Below are 18106 nucleotides of genomic sequence, written 5' to 3'. Positions count from 1 at the left end.
AAACAAGCCGAGCTGGCAGTGCTTCTCCCATTGGCTTCGCGCGCTCCGAGGGGGCGTGGCCTCTCCTCATGAATAACCACTACTCCACCCACCGTCGCCATGGCGACATGCAAAATTAGCCGCTGCGCCGTCGGTGATTGGCGGGCGCCGCCTTGGCGGGCCCGGGGGCGGTGCCGGGGCGGAGAGCCGGGCAGGGAAGGGAAGATGGCGGCGGCGGAGCGGAGCAGATCCCCGGTTCCCGGGGGGTCCCCGGTGCCGGCCTGTATGTTCGCCCCGGAACCCGGCTCCCCGGGCGGACGGCCTCGCGTGGCGGCGGCCGCCTGTCCCCTCCGCGCAGCCTTCGATGGCGAGGACGGCGAGGCGCTCAACGGCGAGCCCGAGATCGACCTCACCAGTAAGGTAGGCCCGGCGGGGGGGCGGGCGGCGCCGAGCGCCATCACCCCGCCAGGCCCCCCCTGCTCTCCTCCCTGCCGGTTGGCCGTGCGCGGGGGGCTGCCCCCGAACCTGACCGCTCCCCCGCACCTCTCGCAGGAGAGCGAGAGACTGAGGCCCGCCTGCTTCCGCCGGGACGGGAGGCTCCCCTGAGCGCTCCCCGGGCCCCAACATCACCTGGGCGGGCAGCAGAGCCGGAGGTGCCTTGTGGAGGCGGCCGGGAGAGGCGCAGTAAAGTTGTCCCGTACTCCGGCCGGGACAGGAGGGTGCTGACAGGCTGCTCCGCCCTGCGCCTTCCCCGCCTCGGCTGCTCGGGGGGAACGCCAGCCCGCGGCCGGTGTAGCAGCCTCAGGAAGCGAAGGGTTTGGAGCTGTCAGCTGCTGCAACGTCCCGCTGACGTTTGCTCTCCGCTCTGGGTCTCTGTAGTTATCTCTGCTGCCAGTTGTACTAGTTCCTGGGACTTTCTCCACAATCTTAAAAGGAGGTCAGAGCTTGTAACTTTTGAGCACAAGAGCCCAGTGACAAGGGTGCCTTGCTCTTGCAAACAGGGTTAAGTCAACGCAGAAAAGACTTGTTCACCTTGTGCAGTTCCTTTCTAGGATCCCAGGGACAAAACTGTGTGGTGGTCTTACTTTTGTCAGAACCAGTTCTTGCTCCCATCCTGTAGGAAGGTACATTGTAGTAATATGTGTGTGCCAGAGCCTGCCACAGACTACCTTAGCTGCCTCCTGTCACCGTCTTCTATTTTTTTTTCCTAATTGGCTGATCTCTTTAACTGTATACCTTTTGCTGCCACGGGTTTGGTGTACTGTGGTGCTATCTCCCACTCTAAAGTCTCCTGAAAACTTCATTTGGTCCATTTGTAATTATGTGATCCAGAAGTCAGCACAGCTGTTGTTTCCTCATAGTTTTCTGTCATCCCTGCTCTTCATGCTTCCAGCTGAAGTTGTTCCAGAGTCCTGGACTTTCTTGCCCTCTATACACAGAGAAAGAAAGAGGAATTGTATCTGTGTACATGGGAACCTTTTTCTTTTTAATGGCTATTTTACAATATGGTGCTGTATTAAAACAAATGTTATAAAGATGTCTTGTAAGATAGTAAAGAACAGAAATCAAACCTGTAGTATCTATTGATCATGCCTTAATGAGCTGGACAAGATTTTTGTACAGGATGCCAATATTGATCTGTGCTTTGTCTTGGACGTGACTGCTGTGGAAGAGGGCCAAAGGAGGATGCCAAGGACTGCATCACTGATTCTTGACAGCCAGGAACCTGACCAAAACTCCGGCAAAGAACGAAGAGTGCTTTTCTCCCACAAACTCCTGTTTGTGGTGTCAGTCTTTCTTCCATTCCTAGAAATCTGGAGGTGCTGTGGAGGTGGTAGGTAAGCATTTTTTTGACCTTTATTATAATTTAATTTTCCATACAGCATTGTGCAGCTGCTGTCTTTTCCCTGGACTTTTCATTCATCCCCATCTTGGATGAGAGCTGAAACTGTGAGCTCTGCTCCATCTTTGAGTTAATCTTCCCCTGTGTGCTCAAAACAGCAATCCCATATGGTGAGAATGCAGTAGCTAACCTGTGCCTCCCAGACCTCCCCCCCATCCCCACCCCGCCCACCCCATCTTTTCTTCAGTTGAATTATTCCATTCCAGTCCCTACTTAAAATGGGGACACCCACTGCACTCAGTTTGTTTGATAGTTGCTAGGTCTGTTCTGGTCCTTCTGACCCACCCCTTGGCTGTGTTAATACTTTTCCCTTGGTCCTTTCCCTGTGCATAAGGTGAGCTCTTCTTAGAGAGGAACACTTTGGGATTCTCTTATCAAGTGCACCTTGTCAGCTGGTCAGGGAAACAGTTCAATTCATCAGCACAATTCATGACCATGTTGATCTTAATGGGTGTTTGTTTTCCCTTCAGTGCCAGCACACTGCAGCACTAATCAACTTTCAGGTCAAAAACCATAGCACACAAGGCTATTAGCGAAGCTGATACTTACATTAGATTTACATTGACAACAGAACATAATAGCACCTGAACAATGTGTGTCTACAGGGCATAGAAAACAAAATATGACACTACAGAAGGTGCCTTTCCCCCAGCTACTCGATGGCTGATGGTGACTTTCCAGCTGTGCAAAATGTCAAGCTCTGTTTTTCTAGTAAAGAGCAGCACTATGTACCATATAGTATTTGGTTTGTCCCTAATACATATAGTTTGTCTGCCTCATGGAGGCAGGCAAAGCCACCTCTCCCCAGAGACTGGGAGGGGACTTGAGAGATGGCATTTTGAACTTGTGAGATGTTTCCTTCTGCTGTCTTAAGAATGAAACAATAACTCATTGTCACTTTTTTGCCCTATAGGAAACCTGAGTTTGCTAGACCCGCATGGCTCCTCCTGATAACTGCTCAGTGCCTGACAAAGTGGAAAGAACAAAAGTGAACATTTTTGACTTTGTGAAAGCCTCTTAAAAACATGCATTTGTAGTGCAGGCATGGAGGTGTTGCTCAAAGGTGAAAAGCAAAAAAAAGCAGAGGAGCCAAAATGGAGGGCTTCTCTTCAACCAAGGAGATGGCAGAGGAGAGGCTCTCTCCATCCAGGAAGCTAAAGAGATCTTCAAAACAGCACGTCACATCTTGCAGTGACCCAGGAAACTACACAACTGGCTGAGGCTGCAAATGCAGAAATAGTTGGCATTGGAAGGTGTGATCCATGAAAGCTGCTGTTTTATCTACAGATACTTCTCTTGATGTCCTACTATGTCATATGAGCTGTCAACTTCATCGGCCACGGAGTAAACTTTGGAGGCAATCTGCTGCTGGAACGCCCTTCAGGAGCACCTTTGCATGGCAGTGAAAGCAGCAGTGTGGGGGAACAGTGTTGTGGGCTGATGTGAGTGAGCCTGTGCTGTTGGAGGCCCCCAGCCCTCCTGCCTGGCAACGTGAGGAAAGGGTACGATGAGCTGTTGACTGCCTTGGTACTTGTTGCAACACCCTGCCTGCTCACACTGCTGAAGCACTTGGACTCAGAAGAACAAAGCTGGTGATGAGACTTGAAGAAACTGAAGTTAATTTGCCCTGTGCTTATGGCCCCTGCTATTTTATTGATCTTTGTGTGTGTTACAGCCTGTTTAATAGATCTCTCTGAGTCTCTGGCTTGTGCTGGTGCACTGGCCTAAAGAGTGAGCTTGTCTGCTGTGCATCCAGGTATTCCTGAAAGTACTTGCAGGGCAAAATGAGCCCTACACATCAAAACACAGCCATCCATTCCTGCCCGTATTGAGCCTCTCACCAGTTGCTGATTTCGCTCTCAGTGCTTTTACATCCAGTGGTTTCCCTCGAGAAGAAAATGAAACTAAAAGAAAACCGAGCTGAAAGAAAAACTAATAAAAGCAAAACTCATTCTTTTATAGCATGGAATAGAAAGACTGTGACCTTGCAGGGCAGAGTGCTTTGGTACACTTTGCAGACCACACCAAGTAGTTGAAAGGCTTAGGAAGGGCATGTGTCCAAAAGGGGCACATGAAGGTGATTGTATCTCTTGTAGCTGTCTGGCCCTTGCAGACACATCCCTGCTGTCTGGGACCCTTAACATCTGTGGGAAAAGTTCCTTTACAGCCTTAAACCTTCTAACCAGCACCTGCTGTCTGTGCTTCAGTGTCCCAGCATGCATCACTATGGTTTTGGAAGCTGCTTAAACGTTATTTGTGGGGGGCTGGGTTCCTTTACATTCTAGATTTCCAAAAAAGGCCTTCATCAAGTGTGTAATAGTGGTGGTAAAGGTAGTTTCTCCTTGAAAACACATTGTGTTAACTGTGCTAAGCAAGCCAGGCTGTGTTAGGGACTGTTGGGCAGACTTGAGGATGTTACTGTCAAATGCTCTAAACCATATATTTTAGGCAAACATCTAATTTAGCACAGCTTTCAGTCTCAGTGAAGCGAAGTGCTTCTTTCTGGGTGTGATTTTGGGACGTGTATGTAGGGACAGCTGTGGATGTCACTGAGTGTTGGCACAGGTATGCCTACCCTTAGGGCTCTTGGTGGGTGTCAGCCTTTAATAACTGTTACTAAGAGTGCCTTTTTCACAGAAATGTATATCTCAATTGCTACAGCTATCAGGCTACTGTACTGGGATGCTCAGCCACCAACAGATTTGTAACCATGGAGGCAGCCAGAGAGCAGGTAGAGTGGCTGATGGAGGTCTCCTTGGTCTGTCACTGCCATGCCACCATTGTGGCTGCTCTGTGCAAGTGTCCTCAGCTGTACTGTGAGAGCAGTGCAGGTTTCTGCCAGAAATGGTGCTATTCCATTCTAGGAAAAGTCATTCCTGAAGCACTCTCTTGTCCTCATTTTCTGCTTTGTTTCTGTTTTATTTTTTCATTCTCTTGATGTTCCTGCAGGGAAGGGCAAAGGAAGTTTGATTACTGCAATAGCTGCAGTCAGTTTGTTGGTAGCATAGCTGCTGGCCTACAAAACTGCAGCTCTCCACTGCTGAAACCTGCAGATGTGCTCATACAAATTGCTTTGCATGTCTGCCCCTCAGTACCGTTGTGTAAAGTACCTAAAATTTGAAAATAATGTTTATTCATGTTTTCTCCTTTCCTTCTGCCCCCTCAGAAAACAGAAGGGGACATCAAAGACTTAAAAGATGCTCTGGATTTTAGTGCCCAGGTGTTCTCTGCAGTGAGGTCTGGTTGGCTTTCTGTGGCTGTCCAGTCATGTTTCAAGGAAGCAGCAGCACTCTTCACAGCAGAGACTGTGGAGTACCCAGCTAAGGAATTTCTGTGGAGAAAATATCTGCTCCCCTTTCTGTTTTCCTTGAATGAAAACATATTGGAGTGTTCACTTAAATGTGGCTTTTAAACATTGGTTACGTCAAAATGAGATGCTTGGTATTCTTACTTGCTTTGAAGTGTATTTTCCTGCATAAATGAACTCTGAGCTCAGACAAACAACCTTATGCCATGTCACAAGGAAATACCTGTCAGCAAAACTGGTGTAAAAAAGAAAACAAAACCACCACAAAGCGGTCCTGGAAAAAGAGTCCTTCTCTTTCAATAAAGCACATAGATTGATTGTGCTTGTAACTGAAGCTGGTTTTGAAATTGTTTGCCTGACATCTGCAAATGGATATTCAATCTTTTTTTCCAGCTGGTGATGGTGAGTCCAACTTCAGAGCAATATGACAGTTTGCTCCAGCAGATGTCAGAGAGGATTGATGAGGGATGTGGGGAGACCATCTATGTCATTGGACAAGGATCAGGTGAGTATAGCTTCCCCAGCAAAGCAACAAAAAATTCTAAAAATTATAAGAAAAACCTAGTTCATCTAACTAGACTGCTGCAGCAGGTAGTGCTTATTTTTCCATAATAACTTGAAAATGTCCATAAAACATAGCAGAATATGGGGACAAAATAAAATTTATTTTATTCCTGACAACAACTATCTCATGTAGTGGAGCGAAACATATTTTTTTTTATAAAATCGTGCAAGTTATTTTTTTGAAAATAAGGCATATCTTGTCTGAGCACACCAGAAAAAGACAAAGAATCTAAAATTATAATAACAGCTTTAGTACAGATGTCCTCGGTGTCTGTGAAGGTCTTGTTCTGTCTGATTTTGTTCACTGCTCTGTTGGAAATAACATATTTTTACCCCACAGGAATTTATTATAGATACTTCACATAGCCAAAATATATGCTGCTGACTTTCTGTGTTAGTATGTGTCTCGGATGGAGGGAAGGGTTTTCCTTTGCTCAGCATGAGACCTTTATTGTCACATTAGTTTGCGTGTGACTGTAGTCATTTGCCTTTGCAGATTTTAGCAGTTAGCACGGATTACATTTTTGTTCTTTTTGACAATTTGAGTATTTGCATCTGATGCTGGCAAATGCTGGTAAAGGGCAAAGCATGCCCTTGCTTTGAAATAGAAATTTCTGAATATAAAATAATTGTCTGTGGTTATCATAAGGTGAAAGGCATGTTTCAAGTATACTGGATATCTACTGAATATGAAGTTGTCGTGATCAGGCATTTGTTGTGTTTGAGGAAGAATAAGAAACCCTGCCAGAATTGGCTGAAATAATGGAGGGATGGAGCTGTGTAACCTCAGAACTGTGTGCTTTTTGGGTTTTTCTTGAGTTTTGTGAAGCTGCCAACATAGAGGAAAAGCCATAATTAAATGGCCAGTGTTCATGCAGCCAGGGATTATGCTCTTTCCTCCAAGCAAGCTTCCCACATGTAGACTGTATCCTTGGTGTATGAGATAAGCACATCTGCAGTGGAGATCTACCTAGTCAGGCTAGTATCTGCTTTTTCTTCTAGGATACCTTGTGAGAGTATTAACTGGTGGTTGTTGGAATGATTTACTCAGAAGTAGGCATTTGTTTCTTAAATATGAGGCTAAACTTCTGACTTCATTTTGGGTTGCCGTGTAGTTGAGGAAGATGGGGATATTTTCAACAGAGAAAGGATTTTGGTATCCCTGCCACTGTCGCTCCTTCTCATTCCCTTTTAGCATTGGTGATTTTGATCATCCCAGATACCAAACTCAGCTGACTGAGAAGCAATTGAAGACTGCCACAGAAAGATCATTAGTTCACTAGTAGTGAGCTTTCCCTTTCTCCCTTGGGTCTTGCCATCTCCTGTCCCCTACTTCTTGTTCCCCTCCTATAACCCAAGGCTCATTTTAGTTTTCCTCAATCTCAGCCAGCTTATGAGCAAGGTTGGAAATCGCCCAGTAACTCTGCTAGTTTTAGAGCTGGGCAGTAATTAAAATGCTGATAAGTTCATGCAAACTGCAGTTCCTGCTTACCAGCAGATGAGTCAGCCATGCATATGATCATGTACACATGGCAATAATTTTGGTCATCTGGGTGTAGTGTGGCTCTCCACCTTTGTTTGTTGTTTTGTGGGCATTTTTTACCCACAGAGGAGATTCTGGGGTCAAATCTGTGCACCTTCACAGCACCTGGAGTGGGAAAAAACTGTAATGGCCTTGACCTTGTCTAGATAGTTACCACTGGCATGCTTTGACTGTCAGCTCTTTTGCTTGGGTAAGCTGCTTAGAGGAAGCAATGCCACATTTACTGGCTAATTGTGGTGATGCTTCACTCAGAGCTTTCCTTCTGTTATTGCTTTACTTCTTCTTGCAATGTGAGAGGAGATAGTTTGTCTGACTGAAGGACACAAAGTACCTTCAGCATGTGAAATAAAGGAATGAGACAGAAATGTGTCTTTCTTGCCAATCCCTATGTATTTGCTTGTAAAAGTTATGAAGAAAACTCCTCTAGATGAAAGATGGTGGTTTTCTAGTGTCTTTTAAGACTTAGCGTGAAGACCTTTTTGGCCTTTTTATTTTGGGCCAAGCGTGTTTACTCTGTGTACATGGCTGACACCTCCAGTCCACATATAAGTCCTGATGGGTATGAAGGTCCCAGGCAGGATGACAGTGCTGCTGCCTTTTGCAAGGTGCTGCTCAGTGACTGCCCTTTGTCTCCTCCACACCACACCAGATGGGACTGAGTACGGGTTGAGTGAGGCAGACATGGAGGCGTCCTATGCCACGTTGAAGAGCATGGCAGAGCAGATCGAGGCAGACGTGATCCTCCTGAGGGAGCACCAGGAGGCCGGGGGCAAGGTGCGCGACTACCTCGTTCGGAAACGTGTGGGTGACAACGACTTCCTGGAGGTCAGGTGAGGAGCCGGGTGGAGACAGGGTTAGTCAGCAGCTCAGCTGCATTTTTACCGTGTGAGCAGTGCGTGGTGCTGAGCCAGCAACGCCGCTTCGGGTCTGGGTGTTGGAGCTACCCAACAAAGGGAGTCGAGCTTGACCACTCCTTGCTGATGAAATTGCCTTTTTGTTGGTGTTGCTGTCTCTTTTGTGAGCAAACTGTTGGTGGAAATTTGCCTGTGTTTAGCAGAGGGCTGTTGCTCCCTGGGTGACAGCCTCACAGTTGGGGGCATCTTCTAGTATGCTGTGTTGCCAGAGGAGAGTCACGTGTGCACATGTGGCTTTATGTATGTGTATATATGCACACTGCTGGAACACAATACTTTTGACAAAGGATCCAGTTCTGTTCCAAGACTGTGATGATCCAAGTCACCTTTTAATGGACATACATTATATAAGCTAGTATGACTTGAGAGTCTGCCCAGACCTGGATGGAGAGGATTTCCAACATTTGCCAACAGCCATAATAGCCACATTGATCAAAGAAGGAACTTCCTATAGGACATGGCTTCCTCCTAAAGTATTTCACTTTTTTTTGAGCTTATCCACTTTTGGGAACAACAGTTTTAATTTTTGTGCTCTCCTTAGCTCTTGGTGCTGTTGCAACATAAGAAATGTGAGAAAGGCAGAGGTGTTCTAGACCGACTTGGGATCTAGTCTTCCTTTTGAATTGCCACAGTGTTTATGTTGGATTGCGGAGACAAGGAGTTGGAATAGAGACACTGTGTGGCATCAAGCAACATCACATTCAGTTGACTATGTTTTGGACACCAGTGACGCGTTTCCACAATCTTCCACATCCCCGTCCCCAGAGTCTGGGATCTCCACTTTTAGTTAATAACTGTAAAAGAATCTCTGCTTGTGATGCTCTAACATTTTTTAGTCTCTGTTTGAAGGATAAGGAGCAAAAGCCAGTTATTTGCAGGAGCAGTGATGTTTGGGTTTTTTGGATCACTTGTTCATTTCTTCAGGTACCATATTTTACCAGGCTCCTTTTCCTTTCCCCTGCAGGGTAGCAGTGGTTGGCAATGTGGACGCAGGGAAGAGCACCTTGCTGGGTGTCTTGACTCACGGCGAGTTAGACAATGGCCGGGGCTTTGCTCGGCAAAAGCTCTTCCGCCACAAGCACGAGATTGAGTCAGGCCGCACCAGCAGTGTGGGCAATGACATTCTGGGCTTCGATAGCGAGGGCAACGTGGTGAACAAACCTGACAGCCATGGTGGCAGCTTGGAATGGACAAAGATCTGTGAGAAGTCCACCAAGGTCATTACTTTCATTGATCTGGCTGGTCACGAAAAATACCTGAAAACCACCGTCTTTGGCATGACCGGCCACTTGCCTGACTTCTGCATGCTTATGGTAGGTAGCAAGAAAGATGGAATGGACCATACCAGCTGGAGTGGGGCTGTTCACAGCTTTAACAGCCTCAACTTTTTTCCTGTTGCAAAGTGCCTGTGGGGTTTTGGAGGGAGGCAGCATCTCACAGTACAGGAGAGCAGAAGCCTCTGTGGCTATCTGTCCTGTACTGTGAGGCATGTGCCCCAGGACTGACAGTCCCAGACAAGCCCAAGGTTTGTGATTCTTGAAAATTGAAAGATTTCTGAATTTTAGAAATCCTTGTTAAAACTGGGGAGAAATGAGTCAGTCCTCTGCCAGTGTCCCAATGGCATCTGAGATGAGCTGGGTCTGATCATATGGCCCCAGTGGCATATCTACAACCTAATCACAGTCTACTGCATGTCTGACACAAGGTCTTCTCTGTAATCCAGTTTACTGCAGAAGGAGCATTGACATCCTTGTATTTTATATACCTGGTGTAGGTTGGGAGTAACGCTGGGATTGTTGGAATGACCAAGGAGCACTTAGGCCTGGCGCTTGCACTAAACGTTCCTGTCTTTGTTGTGGTGACCAAGATTGACATGTGTCCTGCTAACATCCTGCAAGGTGAGTCTTACAGGCTCTCTCCAGGGCTGTTTCTTACCTCTGTATGTGTTGCTGTCCTCTGCTTGGGTTCAGGAATTACTGCTGGAAGAAAGCTGCTTAATCTGGTTCTGACTGCATCCTAAACACCTTCCAGAAATCTATACTTTTCCCTTGCTCATTTTGCAGATGGTTGACTTACACTCACCATGTCAAAATTACCCACCCTGGGGACTCAGCAGCCCAAAAGTGTTTGCTACAAGGTTTTGCTTAATTGAGCTCTAAGAGGAGCAGCATACAGTTGGAGTTTGGGCTTTGCTTTCTCTCTGAATATTTAAAGCTGGAGGAAAAGTCTGGAAGTTCTTTTGAAAGCTGCTTTCCTCATGGCCCACAGTTTGAGTGTGATCTTAAGCTGTGATTAGACTTGATCTCCCCCTGCTGTTAGTGAAGGCGCTTGTTGTTGTTACCTCCTGCTCACTTACGCTCCTGCATACCTGGGCACATTTCAGGTATGCTGGCATAACTACAGCAGCTCCTTCCTCTTGTCTGAACAACCAACCAACACTTAATAAATCATGGTTTGAAGCAGCTACATATGAAGGCTATGGTAGCAGGATAGGAGGCAGGACTAGACACAAGCAGGGATGGCAACAAGTAGCATGGGCTAGTGATTTTTTTTCTCAGCAGAGTTAAAGAAGCACCTCTAACCCCAGAAGTGTCCCATTAACCCACGCATTGTGTTTTTTCAGGTTGTGACCTATTCGCACTTTTAAAATTCTCTTTAAGCATTTCTCACACCTTCAGAAACATGCTGTGGTTAATTGGAGCAACGAGGTTTTTTTGATAATCAGTCCTAAGAATCAGGGAAATGAATGCTCCTGGTACTGTCTGTAGTTCAGTGCATTACTATAAAAATCCTAAATATGTTTCAGGCAAATAGATGCATGTGATCAGAAGATAATCTGTATATCTCTATACTAGATGTTTGGCAAAAAAATGTAAGGCCTGACCATAAGATAATAACTGGGAAGGAAGGAGAGCCTTTGGCTCAGCGTGAGGAGAGAAGAGCTGCTCTTGGGAGAAGCTACTCCCGTGATATGCTCTGTTTAAAGTAAATAGACTCAAGATTTGACTCAGGTATATCTGTGAAGAGCAGATGGCCTGATTAGGTGTTTGTGTTTCTGTATCCAAAACATTACTTTCCCATAGGCAATCACTTGTTTACAAAAAACAATCTAATTGGATGACAATTGTAGAACATAAATGATTTGCTCTTTTAAGCCCTTAGTACCCTTTTCTGTTTTTTCTTTATTTATTGTCAGGCACTTTGTAGGAGGTTGATACTAGTGCATCAAGTAATGCCGTTGCTGGATATGAGGCCTAGAACATAAGTTAAAAAGAGGCAAAAACTGAAAATTGGAGCCATGAGATTTGTCCCAAAACACTGATGTCTGAATATGGTCCACACACATTGTCCTAGTCTATGATGATAATCTTTACCTCTTTCATGCTTCTCCAGCCTCCTATGGCAAGTTGACTGCCAGGGAAAATGTATTGAGGTTTGTTTGGTCAAAATAGATTTGCAATTTGCATAATCTCAAATGTTCTGTCACTGAGTCCTGATTTTCAATTAATTCACTATAAAAAATCCTTTTTTAGAAAGAGGAAATACCTTATAACTGCTTAAAGCTACTAATAGACAGCTACAAAATGTCTACTTCAGAGCATTGCAAACTTGTCTGTCTGTTCATGTATGGCGTCGCTTGGCAGTAGGCTAGCTGGCATGAAATGGAAGATGGAATGGGTCCTAAGTCCTACCTGGGCTGCAGCAATCTCACAGTCTCATCTTTAGCCATCTTCTCCTGTCTTATCTGTGGCCAGAGCATCCATCTCCCTGTGGGGAGAGACCCCACAAAAGTGATTTGTAAAGAGGGGAGATGCTGCCCTAACAATATTCATTTCACCCTTTAAGAAACCCTGAAGCTGTTACAGCGACTGCTGAAGTCCCCAGGGTGCAGGAAGATTCCCGTGCTGGTTCAGAGCAAGGATGATGTCATTGTAACAGCCTCCAACTTCAGCTCAGAGAGGTAACGGGAGTAGAGGAGAATCATTTCTCTTTCAATCCTCTGTGGAGACTGGGTGAGGAGATTCAGAGAGTCCCATTGTCTAGATGTGCGAAGGTTGCATCTGCCATGTGGAGTGTGTTCCATAAGGGTGTGTTGTTTTTGAGGTTGACCTGCTTGTATTCCCCTCTCTGAGGCAGAAACGAGAGGCTGCTCCTGGGCAGTCTGCAGAAGACAGCAGGGCATTCGGCTTCCTTCAGTCCTTTCTTCAGAACCCTTACACCTTTTCCCAAATGTCATTGGAAGGCAGAGGGCAATGTTGCAGGTTTTCAAACGTGGGGTGTTGTGCATCTGACTGCTTGCCAGGCTCTCCCTTCCTAGCACAGTATATTGAATTAGTCCCAAGATTTTGGATGTCTCCCTACATGTGGAAGGCCAGGTAGGAAGGTGAACTAACTCCATTTTCATCAATTTTCCTTTACAGGATGTGCCCAATTTTCCAGATTTCAAATGTTACTGGGGAGAATCTAGATTTGCTGAAGATGTTTCTTAATCTCTTGTCTCCACGGACCAGTTACAGGGAAGAAGAGCCAGCAGAATTCCAGATAGACGATACTTACTCTGTCCCGGTAAGGGGCCTGGTATTTGGAAGAATATTCTGTTCCCTCTTTTAGGCTGAAGAAGGTATCTCCTCTAGAGAGGAGAGTTCTAGAGCTCTTCTGCTAGCCTGGTAGAGTAACCACAATTACTGCTTTTTCTTTTTTCGCATAGGGTGTAGGAACAGTTGTCTCTGGGACGACACTGAGAGGCCTAATCAAGCTAAATGACACCCTGCTGCTGGGGCCAGATCCCCTTGGCAACTTCCTCCCTATTGCTGTCAAGTCCATCCACCGCAAGAGGATGCCCGTCAAGGAGGTGCGGGGAGGGCAGACTGCCTCCTTTGCCTTGAAGAAGGTGAGATGATCTCCTCTAGACCCCCCCAGAACAGGAACTGCCCTCTTAATTTTCAAGCGTTCTTGGAGTTCAGCTGCAGCAAGGCTGTTTCTGCAAACATCAGCTGCCTCATGTTGCAGTGGAATGGAATCCCATAGAACCTCTGTGGTTCCACATCCTGGTTTTTCCTGCTAGGAGCTGCCAGGGGATAGCAATGCCACTAGATAATGATGTTGGAGATATCTAAGAAAGTGGAGGCATTGCAAGAAAAGTCTTCTTTTGTACTGGAACTGCATTAGTAACTGCACAGAGTATTTACGCTACTCCTCTTGGCTTGTATGACCAGCTGCATGATTTGGGATTTAAAAATCAGCAAAATTTGATATGACTCCTCTTGCAAAAGGTTTCTGTCAATAGAAGCTGCACTGATTTTAAGGGGATATAGTTTAATTTAAACCATACTTCATATGTTCGGGCTTATCATGTTATATTTACAGACATCATGATTTAGTAGAGATCGTTTTCTTGGATAATGTGCAACCAGGATGTATGCTTTGCTTTTAAGGATCAGTGAGGTAAATGTGTCAAGTGTCCAGCATTTCCAGTACTCTAAATCTTCTTATAAACTTCAGCTGAATTTGATTTTTGCAACCTTTACATAATATCCTATACATAACATACAGCTACGCAGCTCTTGCTTTGCCTTTTGCTGGGCATGAGATTGTATCTGTGAAATCCCTTAGGATTTTGCTGGATGCAGTCAGCCAGAGCAGCAGATTTCTTCCCTGGAGAATCATGCTAAGGTTTTTTATGTCTCTGCTTTTCAGATCAAGCGTTCTTCTATCCGGAAAGGCATGGTAATGGTGTCACCACGCCTGAATCCACAAGCGTCGTGGGAGTTTGAAGCAGAGATTCTGGTGCTCCATCACCCCACCACCATCAGCCCACGATACCAGGCCATGGGTACGTGTGTCAGTGTTGGATTGTCTTTGTTTCCCAGTGGTAGCATTTTGTATCAGATCTAGCCTAAGATAATTTTGCTCCTGATGTCTCTGCCAACCTGAATATATGCCATAGTTCCTGGTTTTGCTTTTCCCAGCATTGTGGAAGGGAGAGGGATGGGAGCTTACAGAGGAGAGTATGGGAGGCTATAAGGTAAAAAGGAGATGTGTGCTCTCAAATGTACCTGGAGCCTGCCTGTGCTGTATCTCTGTAGTGCAAAGATTCTCCACTTTCAAATGCTGATGGAAAGACTAATTTTTGGTCCTGTCCTCTAACCCAGCTGCTTGGTGTGTAGGATTCTTGAGGGTGCTTCAGGACAGGCAGGATTTGAAGGCAGCTGTTCTAGCTTATGTGCACGATCTTTTTGGGACAGAACAAAGGCAGCTGTGTGACCCATACGGTCTTTGCTGTAGGGTGAGGAGCTGCCTCAGATGTGTCTCTGAAGTTCGTTCCACTAATGGGCCTGGCTGCTGAAAGTCTTTGTGCTTTACATTCACAGTGCATTGTGGCAGCATCCGTCAGACAGCCACGATTCTCAGCATGGACAAGGACTGCCTGCGGACAGGGGACAAAGCCACGGTGCACTTCCGCTTCATCAAAACCCCGGAATATTTACATATTGACCAGCGGCTGGTCTTCCGGGAAGGCCGCACCAAAGCTGTGGGTACCATCACTAAGGTAAAGCCTGCTGAGTCCCACTTGCTTTTGCCCATTAGCTACTTCTTGCATTGAGAAGCCAGCAGGAGAATCAAGATAGCTCTGGAAGATTGAGGGAAGAGGCTGTGCTTCAACCACAAGCATCAGGCCTGACATGGGTCAAGGATGACCGATGTGCTTTGTTATGTGGCGGGTCTTCAGCTGGTGTGAATGAGGGAATGTAAAGGGAGGGGCTGAGCCATATGCTGCTGGTTCTTAAGGCTCAGTCTCTTTCTGACATCTTGTAGCTGGTCCGTTTGAGTCATGTTGTGGAGGTTAGTCACCTCAGCCAAATGGTCCTTTCCAAGGGTGCAAGATCAGAGGTCTAGGTTTCTTTGAACAGCTGCTGCTGCTGCATTCTTCTCCTTATGGTTATTTTTACAAATTCTCCTGAGGCTTTTTATTAAAAAGCAGCATTGAACCTCGCCAGATCAGCCTGGCTATTTTAATGCTGAGTTTGGCCTCTCCCTTTGCAATTTGCAGCTACTCCAGACCACCAATAACTCACCAATGAACTCCAAGCCACAGCAGATCAAGATGCAGTCAACGAAGAAGGGAGCTGTTACGAAACGAGAGGATGGTGTTCCCGCTGCTGGGACGGCAGCTGGAGGCCCAGCAGCTGGGGATGAGGCCCCCTCAACAGCTGCAGCACCACTGACACCTACTGCCCTGCAACCATTGGTAAGTGAGGAAAATACCATGTCTGTCCTAGCTGTTTGTGTTATGGTTTCACCTGTTGGAGGAAGGGCACTTTAAAGCACAAGTATTATCCCCTCATATCTCGAACTCACCTTGCCACAGGAACAAATAGAAATGTAAGTAGTCTCACAGCAGGAATCATAATTCTCTGATGACTGGATGACTCCATGGCTGACCTTCCAGCAGACAGCAGCTCAGGCTACTGGGACAATTCACGTTGGATCTCCGGAAGTGTATAGTCTAACCTCCTGCTCTAAATGGGCTTAGCTGTGAGGTCAGACCAGGTTGCTCAGGGTTTTATCCAGTCACGTCTTAAAAACCTCCCAAGGGGGAAGACTGCAGAACCTCCCTTGGCAACCTGTTTCACTCTTTGACCATGTGCACCGTGAAGAAATGTCTCTATATTACCAGTAGCTGAACTAGTGAAACATACAACAACCAGTCACAGAATGAGTCTTTGATGTCTGAATGAGAGGTAGAATATCCCTACACTAGAGAAATTACAACCTAAGTATTAGGCACAGGTCATCTGCCCTGTCGAAAAATAAGGATGGGGACATCCAAGAAGAAGGAAAGGCTTTAAATTTCTCTTTAGAGAAATTTATCCAGGTTGTTTTGTTGGTTAGGACTTTTCAGTTCAGCTTGTCCATGGAGGATACCTAGTCTTTCTGGCCTGAAAGGAATGGAAATTCAATTCTCACTGCAGGCCTACTGATCAGCTTTATTACTGACAGAAGAAAGGTCCTCTCCTTGCAGGGTACTTCTTCAGGAAGTGAAGGGTTCAGGAACCAACTCTGTCAAGTGACAGGGTGTTCCCCTTCTTAATCCTAGCTATATTAGTTGCCATGGTCAAATCTCACCCTCTTGAGCCAGACTGCTCGTCAAAGGGGGCCCCCTGGCAGGGGTTCTCTCCCTCTGCATATCCCTGGGGCTTCACACCAGTCATCCATCTTGTCTTTTTGTAGCATCACTGTGGTTGTAAGTAGTGGTCCCATCTTGCTCTTTGTTTCATCCCTCCCCCTGAGGCTCTGGGTTGCTTTTGTTCTTGCTTACATCTTCCTCTCTCTCCTTGCTGCGTCCCCTCAGCCTGCACTGGATGAAGAGCCCCACATCCGTGAGGGCAATAAGGTATTTGGCTGCTCTCAAAGAGAAACAGTGTGTTTGCTGAGGTTGGGAAAAGAGTCAGGTGAGCCTGAGAGCCATGGTAGGGGGTGGGGGGGGGCTCTCCTTCAATTCTGTACAAAGTCAAGGGAGCCTGAGGCCTTGATTTCCTGTATGCTGAGCCCCATGTTACTTGCTGGCTCTCATGAGAGTGAAGCATTTAGAAACTTGGGAAATCAAAGTCTTCCAGCTTGAAGGGCAAAACTTCTTGGTGCATCTGTCTCTCCTCCTTCCCTCATGGTGTGTCTGTCTCCCTTCTGCCTTGCCTCCTTCCTGCAGTGGTAGAAAGCTGATCAGTCACAACTGCCCTGCTGCTGTCTGAATGTGTGTGTGATCCATCTGAATTCCTGCTGTGTTGATATCCCAACGGAAGGGTTGCTTTGCACTGAAGTCAGTCTTGTTTTTCAGTCAAAAGTCGGAGGAGGAGGCCGTCGACGTGGAGGTCAGCGCCATAAAGTGAAATCTCAAGGAGCCTGTGTGACTCCTGCCAGTGGCTGCTGAATTTCTGATTCCTCCTCTCTCTGAAGAATTCCTCCCCATCCCTTCATTTCTTATCCAAAAGATCCAGAGCAGCGTAAACCAAAACCCATCCCAGCTGATTGGCTGCAGAAGAATCGTCCCTCCTCCCTGCAGGAAGCGATGGAGAGGAGCATAATTTATAAGCTAATGAAGGTGATAAGACAGAGAACTGAGTAACTGACACCTTCCTCCTCCACCTGTCGACACATTTTTGTACATCATGGGCTTAGTTTTTATTCTTATTAGATTTTATTATATTTTGTGTGCATGAAGATGAGAGGGGAGTCTGGATAGAGCTGCAAAGAGCCAGTTAGTTGCCTCCCTCCTCCCTCACCCCTTTCTGTCCACAGGACTTGCTGCTCTCCCCTATTTGCTGTCTCAGATCCAGGGGTTATCAGATGCCTGAAATTTCAGACTTGCAAAGGTTAAAACAGGTTGTTTAGGATGGCTCCACAGAGCATCGTTTCATCACCACTATGGCCTCGTGCCAAATATGTTTTGGATTCCCTTCCTCTTAAACTATTTCTAAGTGGATTTAATTTAATGTTGTAATGACTGAAGTTTGAAGGAGATGGTGAGAAAGTTCCTTAGTTGGAGATCTAAGAGGGAAACAAACTAGAAAGCAGTTGTTGATGTTAAGTTCAGGGATCCTATGCTCAATATCCTCAAATAATGTTGAAAGCACTTGAAAATTTAACTAGCAAGAGAGTTAAATGGGCAGGCATTTACCCACCCAGTTCCCCTTCACATCGTGCTGTTTTTCTTAGTGTTTGTTCAGTGCACATTGGAGCACATCTAACCTGCCTCCCAAGGCTGCAGCAGCTCCACTGACAGTATTAAGAACAGTGCAGGAGCACTCAGTCCGTCCCTTGAGCCAGAGAAAGCCTTCTCACCTCGACGGACAGAGGTCACAGGTGGTAAGATACCTTTGGAACAGAGACATCAGGCT

At 46.3% G+C, this 18106-nt stretch overlaps 1 protein-coding gene across 4 annotated transcripts; it reads left to right on the top strand.

The window, feature by feature from the left end:
• Positions 1-5: 5 nt before the first annotated feature.
• GTPBP1 (GTP binding protein 1) lies at positions 6-17399 on the top strand. 4 transcript variants are annotated; one of them, XM_053978699.1, is made up of 13 exons: positions 6-399; positions 5583-5694; positions 7946-8126; positions 9175-9523; positions 9985-10108; positions 12057-12171; positions 12632-12776; positions 12919-13101; positions 13908-14043; positions 14582-14760; positions 15262-15459; positions 16564-16605; positions 17047-17399. In XM_053978699.1, exons 1-13 carry the CDS (start codon positions 100-102, stop codon positions 17137-17139), a joined length of 2157 nt encoding a protein of 718 aa, XP_053834674.1. In that variant the 5' UTR covers positions 6-99; the 3' UTR covers positions 17140-17399. The 4 variants fall into 4 exon arrangements, with proteins under 4 accessions (XP_053834674.1, XP_053834675.1, XP_053834677.1 ...); XM_053978702.1 differs by lacking the exon at positions 6-399 and adding an exon at positions 456-916; XM_053978701.1 differs by lacking the exon at positions 6-399 and adding an exon at positions 3130-3384.
• The last annotated feature ends 707 nt before the right edge of the window (positions 17400-18106 follow it).

Source organism: Vidua macroura, chromosome 5 (genome assembly GCF_024509145.1).
Source record: "Vidua macroura isolate BioBank_ID:100142 chromosome 5, ASM2450914v1, whole genome shotgun sequence".
Classification (NCBI taxonomy): domain Eukaryota; kingdom Metazoa; phylum Chordata; class Aves; order Passeriformes; family Viduidae; genus Vidua; species Vidua macroura.
The sequence above is the reverse complement of the archived record's forward strand: the minus strand, read 5'-3'. Positions and strand labels throughout refer to the sequence as shown.

What these genes read in the sequence shown, in the direction of transcription:
- GTPBP1 (XM_053978699.1), top strand. Translation starts at nt 100, where the DNA reads ATGGCGACATGCAAAATTAGCCGCTGCGCCGTCGGTGATTGGCGGGCG. An exon ending in AGATCGACCTCACCAGTAAG is followed by an intron (nt 400 to 5,582) that starts GTAGGCCCGGCG and finishes CTTTTTTTCCAG; the next exon opens with CTGGTGATGGTGAGTCCAAC. An exon ending in TCCAACTTCAGCTCAGAGAG is followed by an intron (nt 12,172 to 12,631) that starts GTAACGGGAGTA and finishes TTTCCTTTACAG; the next exon opens with GATGTGCCCAATTTTCCAGA.